The 20,983-nt window shown below is 36.1% G+C and overlaps 1 protein-coding gene across 2 annotated transcripts; it reads left to right on the forward strand.

Moving 5' to 3' along the window:
• The first annotated feature begins 215 nt into the window (after nucleotides 1–215).
• Nucleotides 216–15,733, forward strand: LOC118747090 (solute carrier family 12 member 9-like). 2 transcript variants are annotated; one of them, XR_004993925.1, is made up of 10 exons: nucleotides 216–581; nucleotides 644–981; nucleotides 5,982–6,863; nucleotides 6,917–7,305; nucleotides 7,370–7,561; nucleotides 7,631–7,819; nucleotides 7,893–7,989; nucleotides 8,100–8,233; nucleotides 10,882–11,140; nucleotides 15,699–15,733. XR_004993925.1 is itself a non-coding variant. In XM_036481083.1 (9 exons), exons 1-9 carry the CDS (start codon nucleotides 332–334, stop codon nucleotides 11,078–11,080), a joined length of 2,670 nt encoding a protein of 889 aa, XP_036336976.1. In that variant the 5' UTR covers nucleotides 217–331; the 3' UTR covers nucleotides 11,081–11,458. The 2 variants fall into 2 exon arrangements, 1 of the variants encoding a protein (XP_036336976.1); XM_036481083.1 differs by lacking the exon at nucleotides 15,699–15,733 and having other exon boundaries at nucleotides 217–581; nucleotides 10,882–11,458.
• Nucleotides 15,734–20,983: the final 5,250 nt, after the last annotated feature.

The following is a 20,983-nucleotide window of genomic DNA, read 5'->3' on the forward strand; positions in this document are numbered from 1 at the left end:
GCCGAAAATTGCTGCGATACATTCTTTTATTATGTTAAAAATGTAAAGGGTATATAGCTAAATCCTTTCTATTTTGTAAACTATAATTACAATAACGAAATTGGAGATTGCATTGTTTTTCATACATAAATCAAACTAAAACCTTAAAATAGAAACTAACTATTTTGGGAGACATTTACTTATATTTTTGTATTATTTTGTCAGTCGGTAAAAATCATAGCGTATTTACATACTAGTTCCTTTCACTCAAGACCTTCAAAAAGTCTTTAGCCTGCCATAATTTCATTTTCCGTTCTGTGAACCACTTAAGTATTTTTTAAGTATGTAGTCTATGTATGTTCTTCTTTGCTTAGTCAAAATTTATCATCATTTCGTATTAGTTACGGAAAGTCGCTACTTCTTTGATTTATCGTGTGTAATACATATCTATTCATACATATTTTTAGGTTTTATTGTCGGCAACGCTGGTCTTTATGTGACGCTTCTTCAATTCCTTATCGCCTATTTGATACTCCTGTTTACCGTTGCGTCTGTATGCGCAATCTCTACCAATGGTGCCGTGGAAGGTGGTGGCGTTTATTGTAAGTAATGCATCATATTTTCATATAGATAATTTTACTAATTGTCTACATTACATTTGCAGTCATGATAAGCCGTACGCTAGGCCTAGAATTTGGCGGTTCGATTGGTACACTTTTCTTTCTGGCTAATGTCGTCGGTTGTGCTATGGCTATATCTGGTTGTACTGAGGGTGTAATGGAGAACTTTGGCCCTGGTGGTTACTTCACAGAAGGTGGTGACTCACTACCCGATGGCACTTGGTGGCGCTTCCTCTTTTCAACGCTAATAAATACAGCCATGTTAGTGGTGTGTTTGATTGGTGCCGCACTCTTTGCTAAGACATCGGTATTAATTTTGGGTATTGTCACAGTATGCTTGATGGCCACGTATATAAGCTTCTTGGCCGAAGGTCCGAAAGAGGTAATTGCGTCATATTGATTTTATTAAAAAAAAATTTGAGTACATAGGACATACATACATACACATTTTTAGGTATTTTAAAACTTATAAGAAGCTTATTTAGCGATGCAACTATTTAGTTACTCTACTCCCATGATGTATGTATTTTGGTGGTCCAAAAATGCATGTGCAAAAGTAAAGTCGGAATTTTTATGCTCTCACCCCCTAGAATTGTTCTTTTTTCCCATATAAAATACATGGAAAACTTTGAGCGACCCCTTAATATCATATCATTAATATTATTCCCACGACAGCCGGTTCTACGTACCGGAAGGACTCGGGTTTTACCCGACCAAGGGCTGTTGTTTCGGCGATCTAACCCCGTTTAGGTCGGCGAAGTATCTCAGAAGTTGTCCATCCATAGGGCTACATTCACTACGTATTCTCCTACTCAGGGCTGGCATCGAGTCAAACCCAGGGCCAGAAACCTACACCTGCTGTGTATGCCGGAGACGATTACACCACAACTCCACCTCAGTCAAGTGTAATGCCTGCGAGGGGTGGAGTCACCACAGAGTCTGCTCGGGACTACGGACACATAGACAGTGGGCCACGTCGTACGTGGCCCCCTGTTGCTCAAACAGAGCAGCCTCCACGGCTAACCACAGTCCGCCCGAGCAGCCTCACACACTCACACAGCAGCCTCACACAGTCACCACAACACAACAACATAATAACACCACAGACCGTGCCACAGCCACTACAGACCACATAACACAACTTTGTTGAATTGCGCCGGGTACAACGTGCACCGTCGAGATCGCGAGCGAGATAATGGTGGTGGCTTAGCGTTCATCACGCACCACACCGTGCAGAATCGTCTTATCGAAGCAGACATCGACCGCAGGGATACCACCCTAGAATGTCAGGGCATCGCTATCCGGTCAGGCGATGTCGAGCTCGAAATATTTAACATATACATACCCCCTGTCACCTGCTGCCCGGCAGGATATCACCCTGATATAGGTGCGCTCCTCAGAGGTGAAAACCGTATGGTAGTAGGTGACTTTAATGCGCACCACGATCTTTGGCACTCAAGCCTGTCAAACGATCGTAGGGGAATAGACTTGGCTGAGCAGATAGACGATTCGACATTCTGCACAATGAACGACGACGCACCCACCAGGATTATGGGTAACTGCAGTAGCTCGCCAGACATCACAATAGTCAGCGCTGGTCTGATAAACAGCATAACATGGCGACCTATGCTGAGTCTAGCATCAGACCACCTACCCATAGTCATCTCGATAGATAAACCAACCGACTTTGCCTCCGCCAAACACCGGAACTATATCAACTTTTCTAAAGCTGATTGGAAAGGTTACGCGGAGTTTACCGAAAACACCTTCACAGCGCTCTCCACACCAACCGACGTCCATCTCAGTGAACGTAAGTTCCGCAGGGCTGTCACTGCTGCTGCAGCTCGCTTCATACCGGCAGGATGTATATCGGACCCACGTCCAAACTTCCCTGCCGAAGCGGCTGTTCTAGCCGATGAGCGTGATAGTCTTCGTCAGGCCGATCCCGGAGATCCCCGTATCAGGGATCTCAACGCGGAGATTCGGCAACTAGTAAACGTACATAAGCGGAAGAAGTGGGAGGAGCATCTGAAGACCTGTAATTTCACCTCTGGTGTGAGCAAGCTTTGGTCAACCGTGAGGTCATTGTCTAATCCGACGAAGCACGACGACAGAGTCGAAATTTCCTTCGGCGACCATGCCTCGTCGGACCCGGAGCGATGCCCGAGCTATTTTAGCCGGCAGTTCATACTGCATCCTCCGGTGGACAAAGCCAAGCGTCGAGTGACCAGAAGGCTGCACAAACTGCCAACAACTTGTGCCCCCCTTGTTTTCACTTGCGGTGAAGTTCAGGTGGCCATCGGGAAGGCGAAAGCCTCCAAAGCCATGGGTCTCGACGGAATATGCATGCTGATGCTGAAAAATTTGGGTCCTGCGGGGGTAGCGTACCTAACGGAGGTCCTCAACTTGTCAATGGCCACTCTCATCATCCCAGGCATCTGGAAGGTGGGGAGAGTGGTCCCACTGCTCAAACCGGGGAAACCTGCCAACAAAGGAGATTCCTATCGTCTGATAACACTCCTCACTCGAGGCCTTGCTACTCCCGTACTTCACAAACCACCTGACCCCAGCGAAGCATCAGCATGGTTTCCGTAAAGTGCACAGTACAACAACAGCACTTAACGCCATAAACACTCAGATAACTCGTGGCCTTTACCGTAACCGTCCCTGTGAGAGGACGATTCTAGTAGCGTTGGACTTGTCAAAGGCGTTTGACACCGTCTGCCATTCCACGCTACTAGAAGATATAGAGGCCTCCTCTCTCCCACAGAGGCTCAAACGGTGGTCGGCAAATTATCTGAGTGGTCGACATTCGTCGGTAATGTTTAGAGACAAAACGAGTAAGCAGCGAAAAATAAAACCGGAGGTTCCTCAGGGTGGTGTCCTTTCCCCGCTACTGTTTAACTTTTACATTTCAAAGCTCCCTCAACCACCAGAGGGAGTCTCGATTGTCTCTTATGCCGACGATTGCTCGATCATGGCGACTGGGAATGGAATTGATGACCTGTGTTCGAAAGTAAACGGGTATCTCTCCGAACTTTCTCGCTTCTTCACTGCAAAGTGTCTAGCCCTCTCCCCTACGAAATCCTCCGCGACCCTGTTCACAACCTGGACGAAGGAGGTCAGGCTACCGCTGGGGATTCACATCGATGACATACCAATTTCGACGGTGAATAACCCCAAAATACTCGGAGTAACATTCGACAGCCTGCTCTCCTTCTCTGCGCACTCAACCGCTATTGTCAATAAAGTACAGAGCCGCAACAAGGTCCTCAAGTCGCTAGCCGGCAGTACTTGGGGCAAAGACAAAGAAACGTTGCTGGCAACATACAAGGCAATAGGCCGACCGGTTTTGAACTACGCAGCGCCAGTGTGGTCGCCAGGGACTAGTAGGACGCAGTGGACGAAGCTACAGACTGTACAGAACACCGCACTCAGGACAGCGACAGGATGCCTCCTGATGTCGCCTGAACACCACTGCACGGCGAGGCGCAAATGCTCCCTGTAAAGGAACACAATATAATGCTCTGCAAGCAGTTCCTGATCGGGAGCCACAGAAGTGGCCACCCAAGCAGACAGCTGCTTGCAGAGGAGCCCTCGCCTAGGCACGTCAGGAGGCATCTATATGAACTGACGGACGAAGTCCAGAGGTTCATTAAGCAACCTCTGGACCCGACAGCTTAAAGACAGGCCCTGAACGGCATTCACAGGGACTCAGTCTCGAGTTATGTAGACTCTAGACCTGTGAATACCGTTCTAGGCATACCACCCCCGGACATAGACCAGACGGAGCTTCATCTGCCTCGGGAGACACGCACAACACTCGCACAACTTCGCTCCGGCTACTGCAGCAGGTTGAACTCCTACTTGAAGGTTGAATGAGGATGTGCCGAATGAGTGTCCGGCATGCGGAGAGACCCCACATGACTCGAAACATCTTTTCGCATGCCCGGAAAACCCGACAACCCTAACGGCTTTGTCCCTGTGGACAAACCCCACAGAAGCTGCACGCTTCCTAGGGTTGCCGTTAGTGGAACTTGACGACAACGACTGAGATACCAACCGTCCTTGGCGGGGTTGTTGTAGCTGCTACAACAACAACAACAACCCCTTAATATATTTTGATTTCAAAATAAAAAAATTGGGGTATATTTTTTTCAATATGTAACAGCATTAAAATTCCGACTTTAATTTTTTCCGGACCACCCTAATATATATACATAAATGAAGTAACGAAAATATCTCTGGTTTGAAACTGGTTTAGACTAAAAATTTAAGCGATTCTGAAAAGTTTTTCAAGTATTTAATTAATCAGGCTCTCGGGGGGGAATATGCAGCTAGGCAGTACGCTTCGTGAATAAAAAAAATTTCAAAATTTGCTTTCAAATGACGGGGGTTTTCGGGGTAAATTGATCACAATCTTCGGGGTTTTTTCGTTATAAATATTTTACAAATGCCTCGTTGTTTTTGAGAATCCGATTGGTTTTTTTTTGGGCCTTTACGGAACATTTCGGATTTTTTTTGGAATATTTAGGTATTTTCTGCGGAAAGTTTGGAGATAATTTTTTGGATACTTAGTTTTCGGGTTCATCGAGTGTTATTTTTCGGATCATTCAAGACGTGTTAGGGATTTTTCGAGACCTTTCGGAGTTTTATCGCAACTTTTTTTCGGGACGAATTCGAAATTCTTCGTGTTTTGTTTTTTTGCGGGATTTTTTGTAGCTTCCGTAAAATAATGAAATGTATTGATCAAAGTATAACAATAGTTTATGCAGTTAGGCATTCATAAAAAACGAAGTGGAATTTTGAATCCGAAATAATCGCGCATTCACGAAAAAATCTCAAATAACTTAAAAACAGGAAAAACCTCCAAAATTTCCCAAAAAAATTGAACGCGAATAATCTCGAAAAGTCCGGAAAAGGTCATAAAAAATCTGTAAAAATTCCGCAATATCTAAGAAACCTCAACATTTCGATAAAATCCAAATTTTCCGAAAAAAAACGAAAGTCCTAAAAAGTTCAACTATTGTTATACTTTGATCAATACATTTCATTATTTTATTTATAATTAACTTTCTATTCATTTTAAATTTTTTCGAAATATTTCGTGTTTTTTTGGGGGGCTTTTCGAAATTTTTTCTATATTTTTCAGATTTTATGGCTTTGCCGAGTTTTATTTTCGGGATATTTTGAGCTTTTTTCGGTATTTATTATATTATTCTTCGGCATCTTTGGGAACTATAAGATTTTTTAAAATCTTCTTTCTTTTCCGACTACTTGAGAATTTTTTCGCGAGTTTTCTGGTTCAAAAATACATTTAAATTTGAATTTCTCTTTTTATGAATGCCTAAAATTCAAATTAATATTACGGAATTCTTTCAGATTGACGTTCCGAAGGAAAACACCATCTTCGACGAAACCAAACTCAATTACACCGGTTTAAATGCACACACCTTAATGGATAATCTTTATCCGCACTATGCTAAAGATTACACTTCGAATGGTAAAATAGTTGATTTCGCCACGACATTCGGTGTTTTATTTGCTGGCGTGACTGGCATTATGGCTGGTGCAAATATGTCGGGCGAACTGAAAAGCCCTTCAAGAAGTATTCCAACCGGCACATTATCGGCTGTGAGCTTCACATTCGTCTCCTATATTTTACTTTCATTTCTGATGGCTTTAACCACACCAGCAGTCATAATGCAAAATAACTATCTCTTCCTTATGCCGGTTAATTTTTGGCCACCATTCACAGCGATTGGCATACTAACCGCCACTTTTTCAACTGGACTCAGCAATCTTATTGGCTCTAGTCGTATTTTGGAAGCTCTATCAAAGGATCAAGTGTTTGGCTCTCTTTTGAAATTCGTATTACGCGGCACATGGAAGGGCAATCCCGTTGCGGCGGTGTTCACTAGTTGGATACTCGTCGAATGTATACTCTTAATTGGTTCTTTGAATGCAATTGCGCAGGTTAATTCAGTATTGTTTATGCTTTCTTATTTGGCTACAAATTTGGCTTGTCTGGGCATCGAATTGACTGGTGCGCCGAATTTCCGTCCACTCTTTAAGTATTTTACTTGGCACACCTGCCTAATCGGTTTGCTAGGTACACTCATCATGATGTTTGTGATAAATCCGATTTATGCATCATCCAGTATCATATTATGTTTAATTTTGGTCATCGCGTTGCATCTGTTCTCACCAGCTTCGCAGGGCACCCAATGGGGTTCGATCTCACAAGCGTTGATGTTCCATCAGGTGAGCGTGGATATTGATTTTCATTTAAATGCATTTCATTAATTTCTTTACAGGTACGTAAGTACTTGTTGATGTTGGATTCCCGCAAGGATCATGTAAAATTCTGGCGTCCACAAATGCTATTGTTAGTATCATCGCCGCGTTCCTGCTGTCCACTTGTAGATTTTGTCAATGATATGAAAAAAGGTGGGCTGTATGTGATTGGCCACGTGAAGGTGGGTGACTACACGGCCTTCGTAGACCCCACCATTGAGGAAAACAAATATTGGCTATCATTCTTGGATCATATGCGAGTGAAGGCGTTTGCTGAAGTGACTCTGGCCCAGTCTATACGCGAAGGTGTGCAACATTTGATACGTCTATCCGGTATTGGTGCAATGAAACCGAACACTATAATTTTGGGATTCTACGATAGTGAAGCACCAAAGGATTTCTTTGAGAAGTGAGTGCTATATAATAATGTACACACATACGTTTCTTAATTTATTAACGGCACATTTTTTCAGCGGCACTTCACCTTATAAAACCGATGGCTTTAATCACGGCGAAATTCAACACTTTCCCATACGTCGTGATGGCGAAGAAAAACAAATTGATGTCACTGAATATGTGGCTATGATGTGCGATGTGCTCCGCATGAAGAAAAATTTGTGTCTGTGTCGACACTTTCATCGCCTGGATAAGAATTTCATTGCAAAGTAAGCGCGTCAGCAAAGTTTTTTTGTTAAACAAATGTTTAATGCTAAATATTTATTGTTTATTGATAGAAGCAAACATTTGAGGTATATAGATGTTTGGCCAATCAACGTTTTCAATCCCAATCCAAATAATCCTTTCGATGTAGTCTCTCTGTTTATGATGCAATTGGCAGTAATAATCAACATGCTTGCTAAATGGAAGCACTTGCGTTTACGCGTTTTTCTGTGCGAATCAAACAATACAAATACTGAATTAAGGTGCGCTAGAATTAATTGAATCTGTCTGCTATTTACTTTCTACTTATATTTACAAATAAATTTTCGGTTACAGTTCTTTCGATACACAAATGCCACAGCTGGATATTTTCGCTAGAATGAGACTGGAGCAATCTTTGAAGAATTTACGTATTGAAGCGGATATCATAGAGGTAGAGTAGACAAAATTTATTAATATGCAGCCGTTAATTCTTTCTTGCAATTGTAATATATGTGAAATACACTCGATAATGCCTTCATTTCCTCTTTATTTGATTTGTAGATTCAAGAATGGAACCGTGATTCTGAATTCACAAGCCATTCTCGCGTACTCAAACAATTTACAAGCCAAGCTGAGGTTGTCAATGAATTAATTACGGAGGAAAATCTCAATCGCCCGCTGCTTTATATGCAAAGGTTAGTAAAACTAATTATTGCAGTTATTTTATATCTACATACAGTGTTGATAACGACACCCAGGTCCGTCGAAAGGGAGAGGGGAAAGCGGTGAATCCCCCGTGCCCGAGCTTCTTAAGGGGCCCGAAATATCAGAAACATAACTTGGTATTATTTTTTTTACAATATAATTGCTCCTTCGTTATAGTCTTTTACAGGGTGGCGCCGAATGAGCTATATGGTTTAAATGGTTTATAACTTTTTTATTTATGCGATTATTATAATTTCTTTTTTTTTAAATACACTATATTATTGGGGAATTTTTTGCAACTAGCTTTGAAAAATGATATCCTGTAAGTGATGTCCATTTTCTGCTTCGCACATACGTGCTCTTTTTAGCATATTTTCCATAACTTTTCGCAGAATTTCGGTTGTAATGGCCATGATTTCATTTCGAATGTTGGTTTGGAGTTGGAGAATGGTTCTTGGTTTGTTAACGTACACTCTTTCTTTCAAATATCCCCAAAGAAAACTGTTAAAAATGAATTCAAACCATATAGCTCATTCGGCGCCACCCAGTATTATAACCAAAAATTTGAGGTTTTTTTGGCCGAAATTACGATTTGGCAACGCTGCTGGCAGGTCATTTCCAGGCGTGGATCCCGTTGGCATAGAGTAAAAAAAAAAAAACTGTTATAAAGAATTCAAACCATATAGCTCATTCGGCGCCACCCAGTATTATAAATACATATCGTCGTTTAAAGTACAAAAACGCGTATCGTCATTCTGCAAAACCGCGTAACTGGCATTAGCTGCCAAAAATTGGATTTGCTCACACAAGCTCTTGGCTCAATCCTTATCCATTCGTCCTGAAATATACTGGCCAGGTATGCAATTGCTTTATAAAAAAGAGAACCAATTTGAAATATGAGTGTTTTTACTCTCTAGAAGATAATTTACATAATTCACATACGCGGTTTTGCATTATCTTGATACGTGGTTTTGCATTTTGTTGTTCCGATTCGTGCTGATTGCTTCTGAATCTATAAATTAAAGAATATGATCACATCGCACACCTAGATCTAAAGTTAGCTAACTCAAAATTCAGAGAGGGAAATATAACTGCTTGTGGATCGTATAGATGCAAAAACAACAAAAATAGGTATAACAGTAGTTTTTAGTTAATGTATATAATAATGAAAAAAAATAATAATAATAATTGCTTGGCCCAAAACGCGGACTATTACAATATGTTTTGGTTCACAGTGCTTTTCAAATACCGCTGAAACTCGTTATAATACAACTTTCGGATAGGTTATCTTCTTGCATCTGAAATCATAAGTATGTGGCAATGTTTAATACATACCTAAAATATATTGTAGCTGCCGTTTTGAGGAGTTATGAATGTTTCAACAGCGGACTGTTACATTACAATTTTTGGAAGTACTTTTTAAAGCTGCTTTAGGGCTATTCCTGCGAAGATGACACCTCAGGTAAAATAAATAAATTACATAAATCCTGTTTAAATCTGTAAAGAGAATAAAACAGGTTGAATAATTCTTTAGATTTTTATCGATTTATTTTTCACTGTTTTCTCTATTTTATTGTTTTAATATGCTGTAATATTTTTGCATCAAGTTCTCAAGGCATTACTCCTGTACTAAAGGTGACAATGCAAAGAATAATTATCCAAAAAGAAAGAACAATTCATGAACTTTAAAATGGTGGTAAATTATTACAAACCTACATTTATGGCGAGGAGTTATAAGGGTTCAAAAAAATGCTTATTGGATGTCCCACCCGTCATAGAAAAATATGTATTTTTTAACGTAATACACAAATTCTTAAGTTTCCCATTATTTAAATGAGGTCCCCTTATTAAAAATATAATAAATATTTACATCAAACCAGCAGTGTTCATTTTACTCACGAACTATGTGGCCTCAAAGATGACTCGTTCCACCCGCCACAAAATGTTGTCCCACCCGTTACAAGCTAAAATAGGTTTTTTTTTGTATAGTAAAATATAAATGCCATTAAAGGATAAAATGGTACTTAACATTCTTCTAACTACATTCGAGAAAGCCGCTATGAACGAAATATTTATAGTTTGCATAAAATTGGGAAATGAATCCAACAACAAGAAGCGGCTGTCATAAGTACTAAAAAAATTTTTTTCTTAGCTAACTTCGATTCTCTACTAAAAAGGTCCATATACCAAATTATGTGGGACTAATACTTTCGAAGATTATTGCAATTTTAGTAAAAAAATGTATTACTTAATTTATTTATTAATTCTTATTTTTTGGCCATATTGAACTTTGATGGACTTGGGCGAGCCTAAGATACTGACCAAAAATTGTCATATTTCACACAGATTGTTTTTAGAGCATAGTGAACCATATTTTTGCTATTACCAATCAAAATTCTATAAGGCGGATTTTCGGCCCACGCTACTGTTACGTTACCTGTACGATATACGTGTAGCGATAATATTATATTTAGGTTTTTAATGTCTTTTAGTGTGTTTTATGCAATAAGTAGAATAAATTCAGTAGACTTGCGATTTGACATGTAATCCAAAGAAATCCTGCAACTATTCGAAACAAAGCCTATACCAAATAAAAAAAAAACACTGATTATACTCATATTCTTGAATACTTTTCCAGAGTCAACCAAATAATACGTGAACGCTCCGACCAGACGGCTGTTTCTTTTATATATTTGGCTGCACCACCGCTAATCGACACACCGGATTTCACAGAGCGCAGTGCACGTTACATAGAGCTACTAACCGAGTTGACTGCTGATTTGCCACCCACTATTCTGGTACATGGCATAAGCACAGTTACTTCGACAACGCTGTAAATTCCAGAGATTCCATTAAACTGTAAACTGTTTTATATCGATCCTTAATGTATGGTTCAAGTAAGTATATTGTGTATGTGAGACATTACCGAAAAAAAAGAAAAACTTCCTATATATAGTATGTATTAAATGCTGAATATAATACTTACATAATTATTTAAGTTTTGTTGTTTAACTTTATTTGCATGTTTTCGTTAAACGTATTTGAATTCAGCATATGTATGCAGTTCAAAAAAAAAAAAAAGAGTTTGCGAAAGTAGTTGATCATCGCACACCTTTCTTAGCTGAAACTGGTTTTATTAAAAGAGGAATGGCCTTATTCATAAAAACAAAGTAGGTTTAAAGAGCTTTATAAATTGACGTTTTCATACATTTTTCAATTTATAAACCTTTTATAAAGCTACTTTATTTTTTATGAATAAGGCCATAAGTCTTTATTTTAAAATTAAGGAGAAATTCGTAATAAATAATTAAATGAATGAATAAAATGTAGCATAGGCTTACATTTACAAAATTATTTTTATGTGCATTAAATTTTTTTTGGTCTAAAATATCTGTACTAGGGTGGTGCTTAGAATATCAACAAAATTGGGCACACCTTTATTTTGTTCTACGTACGAAATAAATACATTCACAAAAATTTCAAATTTTAAAATAAATATTTTTTTTAATAGCAAAAATTTTACAAAATGTTGCATTTGACCAGCTATAACCCAGCGAGTTTATGAATTTTTATGAATAAGTTTCAATAATATGTCTCACTAATTAGATTTCAATTCAAAATTTTGTCGAAATTTCGCGATAAAAAAAAAATATTAGTTACTTCAAATTTTTTTTAACAGTTTGAAATTTTCGCGAAAGTCTTTATTTTGTACGTAACTAGAACAAAATTAAAGGGTGCCCACACAAAATTTAAAAGTTGATATCTTAACCCTTTCAGTGCAAAAAATCAACTGTTGAAAATAAAAATCTGAAAATTTGTTTACCGGCTAATTTTGGGTCGTTGATTTCAAAAATACACTCAAAACTTGTATAAAGCTTTTAGTTTTACCGTTATTCAGCGTCCATTATATTGGAAAGTGCTTTTAAAATCTGTTAGTTTTACCGTTATTCAGGGTCCATTATGTCCTCACTTATTTTTTTTTCTTTCGCGAAACATATTTCAAAAATAATGAAATTTTTTTTCGAATCTCACTTCCATCAAAAACTCTTGCCAATATATTACCCTGTTTCCTATCGACTTTTCTGACATACTTTTCTTTTTTTTTTGTGAAGAAAACGGTCATCTGTATTCAGGAAATACAATTAAATAAGCGCAGTAAAAAATTATGATATAGATAATTTTATCAAAACAACTTTTCTTTTAACAACAAGAGCTCTTATTTACGAAAAAAAGCTTTAAGCACAAAAAGGGTTGTCTAATATATTTTGCGCTTGTACTGACAACTTTAAGGACCACCCTAATCTACACGTCCTTATTCAGAGATGTCCTTTAAAGACTTTAGGGCCAGCGTTAGTGAAACGAAATGTATTTATAATCTTTAAGGAACTCCCATATTTCTTTGTACTAAATTAATTTTCATTTAAATTGTATTATAATTACAATAATATGCGATCTTGAATATATTTTCTGAATCAAACTACATACAATGTAAAAAAATTTTGATATAAAATGGTAAAAATCATGTTTTTTATTTTATTCGAAAAATTACGCATCTGAGATCGTGAAAAACTACATATCATAGTAGCTACTTGTTCGGGAACACAGCAATGCAAAGCCACAGTTACATTTCCATGAAATATATTGTATGCAGCTGTGAAGTAAAAGAGAGTGAAACTTTGCGTTGATGCATTTCCGTGCAAGGGTTGTTTGAAATCGACTTGCATATGCGTACGTACCATTTATTAAATACAAACATACTTACAATTTAGGGGCGTCCTTATTTTTAATTTTCGCATTTAAAAAATTTTCTAATTCCAAGTTATTCTGAAAAAAATTTGTTGCGACACTTAAAAAAGCTAAAATAAAAAAAAGATAAAATATAAGGAGGACCCTAATAACTTTTATGTGAGATAACTTTTAAAAATCTCTAAAACTAGTTATGCATATTTTAACATGACACCTAATTTATTAGGGCAATTCATCTAAATGCGTAATGCTTCGTAACCACGCAAACCACATAAACTTGTTTAATTTTGTACTGACAACCGGTTTATTTACGAGTTTTACGCGTTTACAAGGCATTTAGAGGCGTTTAGATGAATACCAACATTATTTGCATTTCGGCACACATTTCTCAAATACATATGTACATATACATACATATTAGGATAGGCCTTAAAACATCAACATCCAAATTTTGTATGGGGCTTTCCTTTATTTTATTTTACGTGCAACTACGTGTACAATAAACACATACACGGAAATTTCAAAATTATAAAAAAATTTCTGGGGTGGCTATCAGGGTTTGAAAAAATTAAATTAAAAAAAATTTGACTCAACTTTGACTTGAAACATGATAAATTTTACATATTATTGAAACTTATTCATAATAAGTATGAGTTTATAAGCTCGCTGTGTATTGTCGAATCTAAAAGAACAATATCTATTTTTTTCAAACCGTGGTAATTTACAATGTTGTTTGTTTTTGAAAATTTTGAAATTTTCTTGGATATATTTATATTGTACGTAAAACAAAATAAGTTGATGAAGTTGATTTTTTAAGGACCATCCTAATACATGTTTATGTCATCCAATACGAGTATACATATGAATAACGTGAAGCACATTGAGCTAAAGTCTAACTAAATTTATGTGTGCAACTAAATTTAATTAAATGTGATTTTTACGTGAACAAGTGGAGATCTGCTAAAGGCTATAACCATATTCTAGTTTTATTGAAACAAAAAAAAAAATTATAAAAAAACAAAACAAAAATTAGTTTATTAAAATTTTACACTTTTAGTATATAGCAAGGCACATTAAACAGGTAGTATCAGTAGAGCAAAAACAACATTTGCGTGTATTTTGTTGTTGCTTCTGGTATCGAAAGTGTCAACAACTGTTTTGAATTTTTTCTTCTAAATCAAAGCGTGCCATGTGAAATACAAAAAATTATAAAAAATAAAAAATTGAAATTGGGAAAAATTTAAATTGATGCAACTTTCTTTCCTAGTAAATTTGTTTGCTTCTCGAAGCATTGATCCATCCTTTGCAAGGCCCAGTAATCAGCGGTCGTGCTGCCGAGTTGGGCGAACGTTCCAAAAGCTGCTATTCAATCGCTTGTTTTGTATGAAAAAAGGTTTCACAAGCAAATGGATTTTAACAACTTATAATTTTCGTGAGGTAAAATTAAAAATATTTGACATTTTCGAGACCAAATAATTTGAAAATAAATCAAATCAGCAGCTCTACTGATACTACCTGTTCAATGTACCTTGGTATATAGTATACCCATCCCAATAAGCAAAATAAACTTAAAGAAAGTTTTTTTTAAGTTTTCAATTATAAACATTAAGCTTACAAAACGTTGATTTTTTGTTTATAAAACGCTTGAAAGTAAACGTAATATAATCGAAAAGGAACATTGGTTATAAGCGTAGAAATATAAACTTGTAATAAATGTTCAAAAAAAAGCTTTTTATAAGCGTAAAAGTGTAAACTTATAATAAAGGTTCAAAAAAAGTTTTTTATAAGGGTATGAATATAAACTTACTAAAAATTTTCAAAAGAAAGCTTTTTATAAACATTTTTATAACACTTTATTTAAAGATATTTCATTAAAAACTCATACATAGATTGCTTAACATCTAGAAACTAAACGAAATGCGAATTTTCGGCGGACTCATTTACTGTCGCGAAAATATAAATAGGGAATAGACATTTTAGCATACAAATTCACAACAACACATACAAATTAAGCATAAAAAAGTTAATTATTACATCTTGTTGCGTGCTTTCAATTACTTGCGGTTATTGGCAAATTGGAAAAGCGACATCGATGCAGCTATATATTCCGCTTCATCGCCGCCATTCTCATTGATGAACTTTTCTGAAAAAAATTTAATACATTTTTAATTGAATGTTAAACTAAGAAAGGATAAGGGGAACTCATCATTTGAAGACTCGAATGCTCCACCGATTAGCGCAGCGGGTCCTGGATTGGGTTTTTTTTACCACATCGGTTTTATTTAATTTTTTCTTTTAATAATATATTTTAAAAAACGTAAACACGTCACTTACGATTGGAAAAATTTTATATTTACTACTTCATGTCGTTGGCATTTACATTTCATTTATAAGTTTAAGTTATTTATAAACATTCGCTCTCAAAACTTATTAAAGGTTTATTTGAAAAAACTTTTAATAAGCTTAATATTGAAAATGCTTATTTAACGCTTATTATAGCAAACTTAATTTAAGTTATTTTTAAAAACGTTTACTGAAATGCTTGTTGGGCATATTTATATACACACACATGTATAAACGCATACTTATTTTGCACCACATTTTCGCTATAAACAACTATTTGTAAACCAATCAAATATTGAAAGTTAAAAAAAAAAAAAAAAATAAACTCAAAAACTTCTTTAAATATTTTTTTTTTTTTACTTTCAGCTGATAGCGAATCCTAAAGCACTCTATTCAAAATACTCGAAAAGTTCCATATTTATTCAAAGCAATTTATAAGTAATAAGCGCGTAAACTTAGATAATGTCTTAATATTGGCGTCAACGCTCAGCACTTCATTGAAGAAAATATCCCGATCAAGTAACAAGCAAAAGCGTCTTAATTTTTAAAAAGCAATTGATATATTCTATCCAGAAATGTTCCATACTTCCTCTCCGAAAAATAAGTAGTAGCCCATTGTGAGTGACCTCTGCGAGTGAGTGCCAAGAGTTGGCACATTCCTCTAGATTACTGCGAGCAAGAATGATCAATTGTAGTTGTTCCCAACCTTTTTAAACCGGCGACCCACCGTATTCTTATCGTAATATCTCCACGACCCATCGGTTAATGGTGGAGTAAAAAATTACCATAAATAATTTACCATTAAATATTGAAAATATGTACATATATATGCAATAGAATGGCCCTTAACAATTAATTTCAAACCTCCGGACAGAAAAAGTTTCCTTTTAGCCTTAATGCTTCCAATATAAAATTTAGTGGCGATCGGATAAGATTTAGTTGCCGCGCAAAGCCGGTAATGTATGAAAGTACATGTAATACAGGAAAAATAGGATGTTTTATTCCCAATCCCATTAAACGAAACTTTTCCAATTAGTTTACTATAATGCCTGATTTTCGTTAAAATGTCCTGTATAGAAAGCTATCAAAGTCCAAAATCAGTTGAAAATTGAGAAAGTCGCAGAAATAATATTGGGCAAAGAAATACATACAGTTTGGATATGATTACACCGTGCGGCAAAAACCAATAAAATTCAAATGACACGAAACAATCAGTGCATTGGGTACCAAATGAAACAGAAAATTCTGCAAAATTAAAAAAATTTAAGTCTTTTGGTTCACAAGGACGAATAGGTATTGGAAATGTCCTTTTAATTGATTTTATTTTTTTTCAAGCTAATAAAGTTGGAGGGGGTGGTCGTGTTTATATTAGTCCTCAATACAAAATTGAAAAAAAGCACTTATTGAAAAAATACTTATTCAAGGAAGTTAAAGAATAAAATTTTAAAAGGACTTTTTCACTTCCTATTCGTCCTTATACTCAAAAAAATTTAACCTTTTTAATTCTACAGCGATATTTTAACTGTTAATAAAATTTTTATAGTTATTTTGATCAAAAAAATACTGAAAAAAATAACGATTAATTGTTGACTTTTTGAAAAAAATATTCCTTAGCTAACAAGCGTCACACTGCTTTTTTCAAGTATCATATGGACAAATTCTTTCCGTCTGACTTCTTGAATTGAAATTTCGAAAATATCTGTTATATTCGATCCTGTTTAAAACACATTTTTGCTTGAGCTTTTTCTAGTAAAAAACCGGCTATTTGCCCTCTATAGGCGCTAAGTAGCTTTCATCTTCTTCTTTAAAAGTTGCAATATCTTTATTTGGATAACAAATGACTTGTGTTTTTTTCTGATTTACCGGTCTCAGCTACCGCACCACGCTGCTCAGCCTGAATCAGGACTTAAAATGTCCATCAGCACACAGTGGTTCAAAACTGACATTTAGTGTTCACAATTCACTGGAGCCTTCATTTTTCATTCAACTTGAAAGATTGGGTGTGCGTGCCAGTGATTTTTCGATCTTTTCCAGCACTCAGCGCCCGAGAAAGTATGCAAACCTAATAGCTATCAACTAAAAGAAATAATTTTTTCTGAAAGTTGTTCTCTGATCTTCGACTCCTTTTTTTGTTTTATTCACTTTATTTACGATAAGAGCTATCCTCGCAAAATCAGCCGTACAAAAGTCTGCTATAAATATTTACAGCAGTTTACAACCTTTTAACACGTACCTTTTCTTCTGTGATTAAACGCTTATTAAGATAAGACCAAAACTCATAAATGTCATGAATCTATGCCATTGCATCCTTTTGTAGCTCTTTTACCATCATAACTACGCTGTGCGTCGTACTCGAGTGTATCGCAAATAGACATCATTAAGACGCTCTACCGAATGCTACCTTTTTCTCACATACATACATACATACAGTTATGTTTACAAAAATAGCAGCACTATATCCAATATTATAAAGTCATTCATAATAGCAGTAAAAACTATATTACAAGCGCGCACCTTAGTTTGTTTTTCACTGTTCCTGTGCACCGTTATTACAGTATACCAAGAGCGAGCGAAAATAAATGTTCAATTTTTATTGTTGGTTTGTACTAGGCTATTTTGATCAATTTGGCTTATGTGCAAGAAAAAACTTTCTTCACTTTGCTGCCCGACGTTTCGCCAAACTCCTTGGCATCTTCTGACACAAAAGAAGACACTGACGACATCGCGGCTGCATACTTATTATGTTTATAGCCATTTTAGTATTAGTTTGACAAATGTACCACAGGGTGATGGTATGAACGCTGTTTAAATTTTGAAGTTATAAATGTTAAGTGTACAATAGTTTATTTTTCAAATGTAAGTTTTTCAATGTTTTCTCATAAGTGTTTAAAGTTCAGTATCATGTTAAAAATTGCTAATTGTCATAGATTCAATATAAAATTTGTTACTTGTTTTCTTGTGTGCACAAATGTTTTGTGTACATATTAACAAATTATATTATAACATTAACGTCCTTATGTTTGTTTCTTGTTGATCATTTAATAAAGAAAACGCCCCAGAAGATGCCAAGGAGTTTGGCGAAACGTCGGGCAGCAAAGTGAAGAAAGTTTTTTCTTGCACATAAGCCAAATTGATCAAAATAGCCTAGTACAAACCAACAATAAAAACATAATTTTGAAACTGATCATCAACTCATAGTTATAAATGTTCAATGTTTTTACTGAGTTAGTTTGTTATGCACATGTCATAACAGCTGTTCATAATAATAGCAGCGTTATATTAAATCGGTATTTTCTTCGCAAAAATTTTAATTTTTCTGATCTTTTTGCTGCGAATGGTAAGTTTTATTTACGTTTGATAAATACGTTGAAAATTTTGAAATTTCGTTGAAGTATATTAGCATAATGGGCCGATCCAAGCACTGCACAGAAGAAAAGCGAAATTTCGTCAAAACATTGCGAAAAAATGGAAAATCTTATCGAGAAATAGAAAAAATTATAGGATACAGTTCTAAAATGATTGCAAATGCTTTAAAATGGCAAAATAAACAAGAAACTCGTGGCCATAAACGAGCAACAAGTGGTCGCATTGACCGAAAAATTGTACAAATGGCAAAACAGAATCCAAAACTCATCACCAGAGAAATAAAGCAACGACTAGTTATCAGTCATTGTAGTGACGATAAGAAGGAGATTGCCAGAATCTGGATTGCCTGCCAGAAGCCCCCGGAAAGTGCCTTTACTCACCAAAACGCACATTGCAAAAAGGATGGAGTTCGCCAGAGCACATGTCGATTAGCCTATTACGAAGTGGCGCAATATTTTGTGGAGCGACGAGAGCAAAATGATACTATTGGACTCTAAAGGCTGTCGCGAATTCGTAAGAAGGCTAATCAACACAGCTTTTAATCCAAGGTACACCGTGAAGACCGTAAAACATGGAGGTGCTTCCATCATGGTCTGGGCATGCCTTTCATACTATGGTGTAGGTCCGATTTACAAAATTTATGGACCAATTTCTTTATATAGACATCCTTGAGGGAACTATACTTCCATATACCGAAGACAACATGGCGTATATTAACAAGATAACGACCCGAAACACACTAGCAAGCGGGTGAAGTCATGGTTTCGCCAGAAGAAAGTCAATGTAATGGAGTGGCCGGCACAATCGCTGGACCTTAATCCCAACGAAAATCTGTGGGGAGATGTCAAAAACGCAGTAAGAGTAGCTAACCCTAAAAACAGCGCAGAACTTTGGGAAAAAGTGTGCGAGGCCTGGTATGCTATACCCACTGCAAGGTGTCAAAAGTTGGTTGACTCCATGCAACGCAGATGTCACGCAGTTATCAAAAACGCAGGCCATGCCACAAAGTATTAAATGGACAACAAAATGAACGACTCACAACTGGAACTACCACTTTTATTTTAATTTATATTTTAATAAATAGATGAATAAATACAGTGCTGCTATTTTTCTGAACAACTTGAACTTCATATTTTGAACAATAACTGCACTGTAAAACTAGAATAGACAACTAGTTTTGTCTGTTATTACTCTTCTTTTACCTGCCTTGTATTTATCAATAAATTGTTTTTAATTGACATAAACTACACACGTTATTCGAGGTTTTTCAGTATAGGTAAAGCACTGCTATTTTTGTGAACATAACTGTACATCCAAGCACAAACATATGTATATGTAAGTACATATATACAATTTACGAGTAACTTTAGGACCCGATCAATGTCTCTGAAGTGCCACTGCAAACAGATTTGTTTCATCTTTTTGTTTATTTTTGCCTCTGATTGTCCTTTGACCATTTGTCGTTATCCTTTGTGGCCGCTCATGTTTCCCTTAAAGAAAAAAAGACAATAAATTCACGTAAATGTGACAATTAGGTGCCATAATGACTTTATCACTCTGTGCGCTCAGACGACAGTTATGTGCGACTATTCATTGGACATAGACACCTAACGACGTTGTTGTTTTCATTTTGGAATGCGCTAAAATGTTAGTTTTGTCGTGTGATGGCGTTATTATCGATTAAAAGGAGGGCAAATAGGACTACGGAAAAAAATTTCGAAGTGTTTTGATAAGTAGGACTTAATTGAAAATTACCAACTCCGCTGATTAATTCCTGGAAAGGTGTTTAAATGTCTGTCTTGTGCTTATGGGTTTATAAAGCGGACAGTCCGAGAACACACAGTGGTTTGAAACTGGCATTTACTGTTCATATTCCTCCACAGCCATCATGCCACAGCCATCATGTTGATTCCTACTAAGTTCCAAGAAAAATGTTCACTAAAATTAAATAAATGATAAAGTATAATAAAGTACAAGTTCTAATTAGCTAAGAACGCGCGTTCATTTTTAATAGGTTTTTTCCTTATAAAGTGTGCTCGAAGTTGTTTTTTATATGGAAAGCCTAGGTCGTTCAGCGAAAAACTAATAAAAAAGCTACAGTTGAAACTTGCACTTTAAAAATTTGTGAGATTTAATACTGCAAATGTACCTAAAATTGTTACAAAAAAAAAAAAAAAAAATTAATTTTGGTAAATTTTTTTTTTACAAAATTAATTTTTTTTTCGCCTTGGGGGAAACCCTACAATCGCTTTCCATTAGTTTTTTTTATGTAACATTTAATAACT

The sequence above is a fragment of the Rhagoletis pomonella genome, unplaced genomic scaffold (assembly GCF_013731165.1).
Source record: "Rhagoletis pomonella isolate Grant_MI unplaced genomic scaffold, Rhpom_1.0 Rhpom_scaffold_00001, whole genome shotgun sequence".
NCBI lineage: Eukaryota > Metazoa > Arthropoda > Insecta > Diptera > Tephritidae > Rhagoletis > Rhagoletis pomonella.